The sequence below is a fragment of the Salvelinus fontinalis genome, chromosome 28 (assembly GCF_029448725.1).
Source record: "Salvelinus fontinalis isolate EN_2023a chromosome 28, ASM2944872v1, whole genome shotgun sequence".
In the NCBI taxonomy this organism is placed as follows: Eukaryota; Metazoa; Chordata; class Actinopteri; order Salmoniformes; family Salmonidae; genus Salvelinus; species Salvelinus fontinalis.
The window spans coordinates 14,004,005-14,016,868 of NC_074692.1; the positions used below are offsets into that span (position 1 = coordinate 14,004,005).

General features: G+C 42.3%; 1 protein-coding gene across 2 annotated transcripts in view; it reads right to left on the reverse strand.

The window, feature by feature from the left end:
- glt1d1 (glycosyltransferase 1 domain containing 1) overlaps nucleotides 1-12,864 on the reverse strand; it is a 44,669-nt gene that overhangs the window by 30,796 nt on the left and 1,009 nt on the right. The window contains exons 2-3 of one of the 2 annotated variants that reach the window (XM_055886726.1): nucleotides 11,640-11,815; nucleotides 2-107 (exon numbers count right to left, since the gene is read on the reverse strand). In XM_055886726.1, the coding sequence (XP_055742701.1) occupies nucleotides 2-107; nucleotides 11,640-11,815 (282 nt within the window). The remainder of the gene's footprint in view (nucleotide 1; nucleotides 108-11,639; nucleotides 11,816-12,864) is intronic. The other variant, XM_055886727.1, reaches the window with a different exon arrangement.

Consider the following 12,864-nt stretch of genomic DNA (forward strand, 5'->3'; position numbering starts at 1 on the left):
CCTGGCTTTCAGCAACACCTGCTCCATAACTGCACGCTTCTGCTCCACTTTCACATCTTCATTAATGTCTGTTCCTCCGAAGACTACTCCAAAGGGCACTTGAGTATCTGGTATAAAAGGGGGGATGTTGATAAAGTTGGAACCTTTATCCTTCTATTATTAGCTAGTTAAGCTACTATCAATGACATTATCAGTACAAATCACCTCAAACAAAGGGTGAATCAATAAGGGAATAAGAAAAGGTGATAAGATGCAAATATACAGTGGTTTCAGAAAGTATTCATTACCGACTTATTTCATATTTGTAGTTAAAGACAGAATTCAACACACACAATACCCCATAATGACAGTTATTTTTGTTTACATTTTTGCAAATGTATTGAAAATGAAATACATAAATATCTAATTTACATAAGTATTCAAACCCGAATTTATACTTTGTATAAGCAACTTTGGCGGCGATTAGAGATTTGAGACAAATTGACTATGTCTGTATCAGCCTTGCATGTCTGGATTTTGGATTTTCTCCCATTTTTCCTTGCAGATTTCCTCAAGCTCTGTTAAGTTAGATGGGGAGCGGCGGTGAACAGCAATCTTCAACTCTTTCCAAATATTTTCAATGGGATTCAAGTCCAGGCTTTGACTTGGCCACTCAAGGACTTTCCCATTCTTGTTCTGAAGCCATTCCAGCATTGCTTTGGCTGTATGCTTGGGGTCAATGTCCTGTTGGAACATACATTTTAGCCCAGTCTAAGGTTGTTTGCACTCAGAAGCAGGTTCTCATCAAGGATTTGCCTGTATTTGGCTTAATTCATTGTTCCCCCTAACCTTACCAGTCTCCCAGACCCTGCTGCTGAAAAGCATCCACATAGACTACCGACCTGTAGCACTCACGTCTGCAGCCATGAAATGCTTTGAAAGGCAGGTCATGGCTCACAACACCATTATCCCAGAAACCCTAGACCCACTCCAATTTGCATACTGCACCAACAGATGATGCAATCTCTATTGCACTACACACTGCCCTTTCCCACCTGGACAAAAGCAACACCTATGTGAGAATGCTATTCGCTGACTACAACTCAGCTCAATACCATAGTGCCCTCAAAGCTCATCAATAAGCTAAGGACCCTGGGACTAAACACCTCTTGGACTTCCTGATGGGCCGCCCCCAGGTGCTAAGGGTAAGTAACAACAAATCCGCCATGCTGATCCTCTACACGGGGGCCCCTCAGGGGTGCGTGCTCAGTCCCCTCCTGTACTCCCTGTTCACTCATGACTGCACGGCCAGGCACGACTCCAACCACATCATTCAATTTGCTGATGACACAACAGTGGTAGGCCTGATTACCGACAACGACGAGACAGCCTATAGGGAGGTCAGAGACCTGACCGTGTGGTGCAAGGACAACAACCTCTCCCTCAACGTGATCAAGAAAAAGGAGATGATTGTGGACTACAGAAAAAGGAGGTGTAGTGGAGCAGGTTGAGAGCTTCAAGTTCCTTGGTGTGCACATCACCAACAAACTAACATGGTCCAAGCATACCAAGACAGTTGTGAAGAGGGCACGACAAAACCTATTCCCCCTCAGGAGACTGAAAAGATTTGGCATGGGTCCTCAAAAGGTTTTATAGCTGCACCATCGAGAGCATCCTGATGGGTTGCATCACTGCCTGGTATGGCAACTGCTCGGCATCCGACCGCAAGGTACTACAGAGGGTAGTGCGTACGGCCCAGTACATCACCGGAGCCAAGCTTCCTGCCATCCAGGACCTCTATACCAGGCGGTGTCAGAGGAAGGCCCTAAAAATTGTCCAAGACTCCAGCTACCCTGGTTCTCTCTGCTACCGCACAGCAAGCGGTACCGGAGCACCAAGTCTAGGTACAAGAGGCTTCTAAACAGTTTCTACCCCAAGCCATAAGACTCCTGAACAGCTAATCAAATGGCTACCCAGACTATTTTCATTGCCCCCCCCCCCCCACGCTGCTGCTACTCTCTGTTATTATCTATGCATAGCCACTTTAATAACTCTACCTACATGTACATAATTACATCGACACAGTGCCCCCCGTATATAGCTCCACTATTGTTATTTTCTGCTGCTCTTTAATTATTTGTTATCCTTATCTCTTACTTTTTTAGGGATTTTCTTAAGACTGCATTGTTGGTTAAGGGCTTGTAAGTAAGCATTTCACTGTAAGGTCATTTCACTGTAAGGTCGGAGCATGTGACAAATAAAATTTGATTTGAGCATGATGCTGCCACCACCATAATTCACGGTAGGGATGGTGTTAGATGGGTGATGAGCTGTTCCTGGTTCTCCAGACATAGTGCTTTGCATTCAGGCCAAAGAGTTCAATTTATGTCTCGTCAGACCATATAATCTTATGCCTTATGCTCTCAGAGTCTTTCTGCAAAGTCCAGGTGTGCCGTCATGTGCCTTTTTCTCAGGAATGGCTTCCGTCTGGTAACTCTCCCATAAACTCCAGATTGGTGAAGTGCTGTAGAGACTGCTATCCTTCTGGCAGGTTCTCCCATCTCAGCCAATGAACTTTGTAGTTCTGTCAGAGTGGTCATTGGGTTCCCTAACCAAGGTCCTTCTTGCCTAGTTGGCCAGCTTTAGGCAGAGTCTGTGTAGTTCCATATCTTTTCCATTTCCCAATGATGGAGACCACTGTGCTCTTGGAAACTTTCGACACTAGAAATTGTTTTATACCCTTCCCCAGATATATGCCTCATCACAGTTCTATCTCAACGATTTATGGACAATTCGCCGAGATATAGTTTGGTTTAGTTTCGGCTCTGTCAACTGTCAGACCTTATATAGACAGGTGTGTTTCTTGAAAACTCTGTTTATTAAGTTTTACACACACAGACAAGACAAAGCAATATAAATAATATACTCAACTAGAAAAAAATACTAATAATACATAAAAAAAAAAAATAGCTTCAAAGATACCATACTTTAGACAAGTTAAACACACCAGGCAGAAGGCCAGTTTATGACAGCCCCAGAACATATGCAACAGTGTGGCTGGTTCAATTTTACATCTGACACAGGTAGGATCAAAATCAGAGAATATTCTTCCAAGTCTGGCCCCAGACCAGTGGATACGGTGAACCACCTTGAATTGAATGAGGCTGTGTCTAGTGCTAAAAGAGGACGAATGCACCCTGCGCAGCACAGATTCCCAGGTGTCTTCCCCAAGTTCCTCCCCCAAATCCTTTTCCCATCGAGTCTTTAAAGGCACCAAAGAAGGGTTCTGTAAGTCATGAATGATTGCATATACATCTGAAATTGCGCCCCTAGGAAGCTTGTTCAGCTCCAAGATGCTCTCTATAGCTGTATTCGCAGGCCTATGGGGAGATAGCGGAAAAAGTGGGATTGGGGGAGGTTGAACCTTTCCTGTAGCTGAGCAAAAGAGGCAAATGTATCATCAAATAATAATTGGGCTAGTGAGGAGAGGCCTAGTGAGTGCCAGATGCCAAAAGCCCCATCATTCAAAGATGGAGGAAATACAATGTTCTGATTGATTGGGCCTGAGAGAAAAGCCTCGGAGGCCAAAGGCTAAACGGAACTGATTCCAAATTTTAAGAGACTGCTTTACAATTGGGTTGACACACCTTTTGCCTAGGGATACTGGGAGAAACGAGCACAACACAGAAGAAAGTGCAGCAGGTTTACACGATTCAGACTCCATCTGGACCCAGAGTGGTCTAGGGCCAGTAGGATCAGTCTGCAGCTAGTACAGAAGGGCTCTGAAATTTGCAGCCCAATAGTATGTCTGAAAATTTGGTAGAGCTAAACCCCCCAATGACTTAGGCTTCTGTAAATGTTTTCTACCAATCCGTGGTACCTTGCAATCCCAAATGAAATGCATGAATGTTTGATCCAGTGAAATAAAAAAAGATTTTGGAATAAAAATGGGTAAACATTGAAATAAATATAGAAATTTGGGCAGCACACTCATTTTAATGACATTAATCCTTCCGATAACAGAAAGAGGTAGCAAATTCCAAAAAGTAAAAGATTGTTTCAAACTGTCTGCTAGAGCCACCAAGTTTTCCTGAAACAGATTTGAATATTTCCTTGTCACTTTAACTCCCAAGTAGGTGAATTGATCCTGGACAATCCTAAACTGAGAACTTGTAAAAGAGCACTTTAAAGCAGCCTTGTTTACAGGAAAAAGCTCACTCTTGCCTAGATCCAGCTTGTACCCTGAGATTGATCCAAACCTTTTAAGAACAGATAAGTCGCGTGGCAATGAGGTATCAGGGTTAGAGATAAACAAAAGGAGATCATCCGCATATAGCGAGACTTTCTGCTCTGAGCCCGTCCTGATTATTCCTTGAATGGCATCATTAGAGCGTAGTGCAATGGCGAGAGGTTCGATTGCCAAAGCAAACAACAAGGGGGAGAGTGGACAGCCCTGTCTGGATCCGCGGTGCAAGGGAAAATAGTCAGAGGACAAGTTGTTAGTTCGTACCGAAGCCATGGGGGAAAAATAAAGAATCTTTATCCACGCAATGAATTTGGGGCCAAAGCCAAATCTATAAAGGGTAGCTGTTAGGTAATCCCACTCAACGCGGTCAAACGCTTTTTCTGCATCAAGTGAGACCACCACCTCTGGGTCCTCCGACGCTGGGGAGTACAGTATATTCATAAGGCGCCTAATATTGAAAAACAAATGCCTATTTCTCACAAAGCCAGTCTGGTCAGAGTGTATTACTTGGTGCAGCGAGCCTTCCATACGGATGGCTAAAAGCTTGGCTAGGATTTTGTAATCACAGTTTAAAAGCGAGATTGGGCAATAGGATCCACATTCCAGGGGGTCTTTGTTTTTCTTTAATAGTAATGAAATTGAAGCCTGATAAAGACTAGGCGGTAGCTTTGAGGTATTGAGGCACTCTGCAAATAGTCAAGACAAGAATGGGCAAAGCAGACCAGAAAACGTCCTGTAAAATTCGGTTGGAAAACCATACGGACCCGGTGATTTACCACTTTTCATTGCGGACACTGCTGTTGCAATCTCCTCAGGTGTAAATTCTTCTTCTAGACAGTCATGGGTGTCTGTATCAATTGAAGGCATATTCAGGCCATTAAAGAAGGAATCAATCAGCAAAGGGTCTTGAGGGGATTCAGAGGTGTATAGCGCAGAGTAAAATTGTTTGAATTGATCATTGATCTCTTTATGTATAACTGTGGTGGCACCAGACGGGGTCATTATTTGTGGGATTAAACGTGAGGCCTCAGATTTACGGATCTGATGTGCAAGGAGTTTGCTGGCCTTGTCGCCTTGTTCATACACTCTGTACCGAGCTCGCAAGAGTACCTGTTCAGCTTGCCTGGTAGAAAGCTCATCAAATTCAGATTGGAGTAGTTGGCGCTCTTTATGCAGATCAGAGGAAGGAACCATAGCATACTTCTCATCCAATGTGGCAATGGATTCGCTCAGGTCCCGAAGTCGCTGAGAGCGAACTCTGTTTTGGTTGGCTGTATAAGAAATAATTTGGCCACGTAGGTATGCTTTGAGAGACTCCCATATGGTAGAGCAGGACATACCTGGTGTTGAATTAGTTTCTAGGAATAAGGTGATTTCAGAAGAAATGAAATTGACAAACTCCTTATCTGAGAGTAAAATGGGGTTAAGACGTCATTGATAACACATAGGAGGTCGCTGGGGAAACTCTAGTTCAAGCACTAATTGTGAATGGTCAGAAATAACAATCCTCTTGTAAGTACACTGCCGAAGGTTAGGCAGAAGTTTTTTGTCCAAAAATAAGTAATCAATCCGGGAGTATGTTTGATGAACATGAGAATAAAAGGAATACTGTCTATCTGTAGGATGTAGGAAACGCCAGGCCTCAAACATGGCATATTTCTGAAGAAAGGCTTGAATAAGTAGGGCACATTTAGATGGGCCTGTAGTTGTTCGTGAGGACTTCCCCCCCTAAAATCAACAAATGAGAATCTAAATTGGGTATAGCAGACAAAAAGGAAAAAATGAAACTTGTGTCATCCCAATTGGGAGCAAAAACACTAGCCAAAACAAGAGGGGTAGAAAATAGTTTACCGGTTACTATGACGTATCGTCCCTTATGATCAGCGATAACCTCAGAAGCTACAAAGGGAGTAGCTTTATCAACCAAAATGGCAGCCCCTCTTGATTTACTATGAAAGTTAGAGTGGAACACTTGACCAACCCAGTCCCTACGCATCCTAAAGTGCTCACCAGTCCTCAAGTGAGTCTCTTGTAGAAATGCAACATTTGCATTCAAACCCTTTAAGTGTGTCAACACCCTCTTACGCTTCACTGGGTTATTAACCCCTTTGATGTTCCACAAAATGTACTTGATCGCATTGTTTTGGCCCCTCTGGGCATTCCCGTTATACAACCCTGTCATTAGAGCATAGAATGGAAAAGCAATGAGCGCCCAAAAACCCCAGAATAACTTGTCTCAGAGTAATAATGTACGGTGGTAGATGTTTGGAAAAAGTACAGAAACCCCCCCCGAAAAAGACAGAATGACAACATTAGAACTGAACAATTCAACCCCTCCCCCCACCCCCTCCTCCCATCCCAGACAATACCTCCCCAAACGAGGTACAAGCCTAAATAGAACATGTTCTCTTCGCACAGTATGTCTGTGAGAGTGCGGTCTTAAACCTAAACCCACAGTCCCGCTCTTTAAAGTCACGTTTTGTTAGTGGATCAAACAGCAAAAAAGAGATAATAATTAAAACAAAAAAAACAAAAAAGTGAATCCCTTGTGCAGACGAAATTACAAAAGCACCAATTGTAGATGTGTATAATTATATTCCCAGTCTTATAACAGTGACAGGTGTGTTTCTAAATCATATTCAAACAATTGATCACAGATAGCGTTGCAAAGGGTCAGAAACTTTCCCGGAAATTTTCCATGGGAAGTTAAGCTTGGGAATTTGGGGAATTTTCCTTAAATTCATCAAAAAATGTTGCTTTTAACAGTGAACCTTTTTCGTGGGATACACATAAAGCAATTCTAGGTCTTGTGGCATATTTTGATGAAACTATCCTCAATTCAATGGAATTGCAACCCTCTGCATGCACAGTGCATTCTTCCATCACATGTGCTGTGCACTCTTCCATCACATGTACAGCTGATTCTCAAGATCTTGCACACTAGTGAGATGCTATTGAGCCCACACTACTACACTGTCTGAGTCAAGGACTACATGCTTTCTGGTAAGTTTTGATTACAATACTGGGTGGGGTGAATATATTTTAAATGAGATACATCATTTTTTTGTTAACTAGTAAATTGTAGCCTACAGTGTGTGTTTAAATCATTTCTAACTTGTTAACAATTTAGTTTTTGCTACCATGTGGGTTTTAGTTTGCTTCAGCCTGATAACCGAGGAGTGTTAATTCACCTGTTTCCATACATGTTTCATTTTAAAACATTTATCTTCCAAAGGAGTTGTTTAATCTAACTGCTTAACTATTTATCTGTACATGGAATTGTAGTTTTTAAAACTTTTTCTTCTTCTAATCTTTACAGGAAAATGCCACAGGCACTATCAGATGTGTGGAGACATTTCACTGCAGCTAATGTAGAAGGAAAAGCTGTGTACATTTGCAAATACTGTGCCAAATCATGTGAAGAATGCAACGAAGATGCAGAATCATCTGGCCAAATGCATAAAGTTCCCTCAGCACTCACAACAAGCAACCTCTGAACAAAAGTCCCTCTACTTCCATTCGAGGTGAAAATGATGAATCAGACACCTTATCGATAGCAACAGCTCATGGTCCTCCTGGAATCAGATTTTTTTTTGACTCAATGGAGGAACAAAGTCAGAGAAATGCTGATGAATGTCTTGCTCGAACTGTGTATGCAACTGGTTCACCTCTGATGCTCACAGGCAATGTGTATTGGAAGAGATTTCTGAATGTTCTTCGCCCAGCACACACCCCTCCAACCAGACATGCTTTATCTACTCATTTGCTGGATGCAGAGTTCAAGTGAAGGTTAAGAAAATCATAGAGAAAGCAGACTATTGCAATCATCTCTGATGGGTGGTCGAATGTTCGTGGGCAAGGAAAAATTAACTACATCATCTCCACCCCTCAACCAGTATTCTAGATAAAGATAAAAAAAACACACCGGTCTCCATTGCAGATGAGCTGAAGGCAGTCATCAATGACCTTGGACTACAGAAGGTAGTCTGTGACAGACAATGCTGCGAAAATGAAGGCTGCTTGGACTAAAGTGGATGACTCCTACACTCACATCACACCCATTGGCTGTGCTGCTCATGCATTGAATCTGCTCCTCAATGACTTCATGGCACTGAAAACAATGGATACACTCTACAAGAGAGCCAAGGAAATGGTTAGGTATGTGAAGGTACATCAAGTTATAGCAGCAATCTACCTCACCAAGCAAAGTGATAAGAATAAGAGCACCACATTGAAGCTGCCCAGCAACTGTTGTTGTCATGTTTCACAGTCTGCTGGAGGGGAAGGAGTCGCTCCAAGAAATGGCTATATCACAGACTGCCGATATGGACAGCGCCATCAAGAGGATCCTCCTGGATTATGTATTTTGGGAGAGAGTGGTAAGCAGCCTGAAAAACTCCTGAAACCTATAGCAGTAGCCATTGCACGGATTGAGGGAGACAATGCCATCCTGTCTGACATTCAAACTCTGCTTGCAGATGTAAGAGAAGAAATCCGTACTGCCCTGCCCACTTCACTGTTGCTCCAAGCAGAGGAAACTACATTTCTGAAATACATCAAAAAGCATGAAGACTTCTGCCTGAGGCGTACGTGTTGGACCCCAAGTACACTGGCAAGAGCATCCTGTCTGGTGCAGAGATCAACAAAGCCTATGGTGTCATCACTACTGTGTCCCGCCACCTTGGCCTGGATGAGGGAAAGGTTCTTGGAAGTCTGGCGAAGTACACTTCCAAGCAAAGGCTTTGGGATGGAGATGGAATATGGCAGTCATGCCAACATATCTCATCAGCCATCTGGTGGAAGGGACATTGTGGATCTGAGGCCCTTTCCCCTGTTGCCTCCATCATCCTCCAAATCCCACCAACATCATCCGCCTCAAAGCGCAAATGGTCCTTGTTTGGGAACACACACACCAAAGCACGCAACAGGGTGACCAATACAAGGGTTGAAAAATTGGTGGCCAGCCGGGCAAATGAGGCATTTTGAGCCTGACAACAAGCCATCCTTAACAAGGTTGGAAAGTGACAGTGAAGATGAGGCCTCATAGAGTCTGATGTTCAAGAGGTGGACATTGAGGAGCTTCAGGGAGAAGACATTGAAGCCTGAGAGGAAGACAACCAAAGCTTTCGTTTCTAGACTATCATTTTACAGATGTATGTTGAAAACGTTTTTTGGAGATGCAATGGATCATTGGGGATCATTCAATATTCATTAAAGTTCAAAATTTCATTAAAGTTCAATTCGTAACTAAATAGTTTTTTAAAATTTATATTGGAAGGATTTAATAATTTGCAATTATGTCTACTTATGATAAGGTAAAAGGTGTATGTTTGTCTCCATATGATATGGTAAATACAGTTGAAGTCGGAAGTTTACATACACTTAGGTTGGAGTCATTAAAACTCGTTTTTCAACGACTCCACACATTTCTTGTTTTAACAAACTATAGTTTTGGCAAGTCGGTTAGGACATCTACTTTGTGCATGACACAAGTAATTTTTCCAAACAATTGTTTACAGATTATTTCACTTATAATTCACTGAATCACAAATCCAGAAGGTCAGAAGTTTACATACACTAAGTTGACTGTGCCTTTAAACAGCTTCGAAAATTCCAGAAAATTGTGTCATGGCTTTAGACGCTTCTGATAGGCTAATTGACATAATTTGAGTCAATTGGAGGTGTACCTGTGGATTTATTTCAAGGCCTACCTTCAAACTCAGTGCCTCTTGGATTGACATCATAAGAAAATCAAAAGAAATCAGTCAAGACATCAGAAAAAATAATTATAGTCCTCCACAAGTCTGGTTCATCCTTGGGAGCAATTTCCAAATTCCTGAAGGTACCATGTTCCTCTGTACAAACAATAGTACGCAAGTATAAATAACATGGAACCACGCAGCCGTCATACCGCTCAGGAAGGAGACGCGTTCGGTCTCCTAGAGATGAACGTACTTTGGTGCGAAAAGTGCAAATCATTCCCAGAACAACAGCAAAGGACCCTGTGAAGATGCTGGAGGAAACAGGCACAAAAGTATCTATATCCACTGCAAAATGAGTCCTATATCGACATAACCTGAAAGGCTGCTCAGCAAGGAAGAAGCCACGGCTCCAAAACCGCCATTAAAAAGCCAGACGACAGTTTGCAACTGCACATGGGGACAAAGACAACGATCGTACTTTTTGGAGAAATGTCCTCTGGTCTGATGAAACAAAAATATAACTGTTTGGCCATAAAGACCATTGTAATGTTTGGAGGAAAAAGGGGGAGGCTTGCAAGCCGAAGAACACCGTACCAACCGTGAAGCACGGAGGTGGCAGCATCATGTTGTGGGGATGCTTTGCTGCAGGAGGGACTGGTGCACTTCACAAAATAGATGGCATCATGAGGCAGGAAATTATGTGGATATATTGAAGCAACATCTCAAGACATCAGTCAGGAAGTTAAAGCTTGGTCGCAAATGGGTCTTCCAAATGAACAATGACCCCAAGCATACTTCCAAAGTTGTGACAAAATGGCTTAAGGACAACAGTCAAGGTATTGGAGTGGCCATCACAAAGCCCTGACCTCAATCCTATAGAAAATGTGTGGGCAGAACTGAAAAAGCGTGTGCAAGCAAGGAGGCCTACAAACCTGACTCAGCTACACCAGCTCTGTCAGGAGGAATAGGCCAACATTCCCCAAACTTATTGTGGGAACCTTGTGGAAAGCTACCCGAAACGTTTGACCCAAGTTAAACAATTTAAAGGCAATGCTACCAAATACTAATTGAGTGTATATAATCTTCTGACCCACTGGGAATGTGATGAAAGAAATAAAAGCTGAAATAAATAATTTATTCTACTATTATTCTGACATTTCACATTCTTAAAATAAAGTGGTGATCCTAACTGACTTAAGACAGGGAATTCTTACTAGGATTAAATGTTAGGAATTGTGAAAAACTGAGTTTAAATGTATTTGGCTACGGTATGTAAACTTCCGACTTCAACTGTATATCCAATGCAAAAAACACATCTACATTTAAAATGGCATTAATATTAATTTGCATACATTTCCGTTAATTCACATATATTGCCGTTAATTCCCACGGAAAGTTTCGACCTCTGAATATTCCCCAAAATGTGCATCCCTAGTCACAGGTGGACTCCAATCAAATTGTAGTGGCATCTCAAGGATCATCAAAGGAAATGGGATGCATCTGAGCTCAATTTGAAGTGTCATAGCAAAGGGGTTTGAATACTGATGTAAATGAGGTTCTGTATTTCATTTTCAATAAATAAGCAAACATTTCTAAAAACATGTCGTCACTTTGTTATTATGGGGTATTGGGTGTAAAAAAATAGATGTAATCGATTTAGAAATCAGGCTGTAACACAACAAAATGTGGAATAAGTCAAGGGATATGAATACTTTCTGAAGGTACTGTAGCTTCACCTAGAAGGAGCCTGCCTCCTTTGAACAGGTGAATGGCAATAGCACCCTCGAAGGGTGGCTTCTGTTCTATCAAACTGGCCACCTCTGCCGATGACTTGAAATCCGCAGCATCTCGAAGCTCACAGGTGTGACCCGCTGATTCAATGTGTGCCCTGAAATTAAAAGATTGTAGATTACAATTAGCTAGCACTATAGCTATATCTCGATGTGTAGGTTAACTGGATAGCTAGCTAGGTGGGAGCACTTCTTCTTCTATGGTATATTGGCAACCATTTAAATGTGCATTCCACCACCTACTGTGCGGGATGGAAACAGAATTCCCCCCCCAAAAACGGAACTACTAGCAAAAAAATGACTTAAAATAAATAAAACAACTTCACTGTTATAAAAATAAACAGATCTGATCCCTACAGAGGCTCAAGGGGAGCCTGGGAGGGCGGGCGGGCCGTCTTCTGGCGCCAGTACCCTTTGCTAGTCTTCAGATGTAAAATTCTTAAGTCCTAAAAACATTTCTGCCGCAGCCACAATAATGTCCAGTTTCTTAGACTTCTTTGAGACTTGAGCCATACAGTTTATAACTGTGGCAATGAACGCCACAAAAATCTTCCTTTTTAACACAGGGTATCTTTTGACTGACAGCAAACATTTACAACAGGCTGTGGTGGACCCACTACCTAGGATTAGTGCACTAGGATTACTTGTTATCTCAAATCTTTTAATCGCCTCCGCATAGGAGATTTGATTGGTCGCTCTAACTTTTGCCACCTCAAACTCCTTCACTCCAGGAACTCGGGATCATGATCCCCACCACAATTGCAACTCCGTCGTCCTTCTACACAACGTTTTTCAGTATACTCCATCCGTCTACACACACTTGAAACATTGCCAAAACCTTTACAGTTCTTACACTGCAGTAGTTTGGGAACAAAAGCTCTTACAACGCATCTTACATAACCAAGCTTAACATGCATAGGTAGATGCTCTTTATCATAAAAACAAAAGGACCGACAGAGACATTCTTTTTTTTCTCCAGTCACTCAGCAGGTCAGACGCCGGGCACCAACCACACCAGGAATTCTCTTCAGGTATTCAACCTGAACATCTGTAGTCAACCCTGTGATGACTCCTTTGACAGGTGCTCTACTACGAAGTTCTAAGCACAAAACTTCTGTTGTCGGGATAATTTTGAGATCCACTGTAA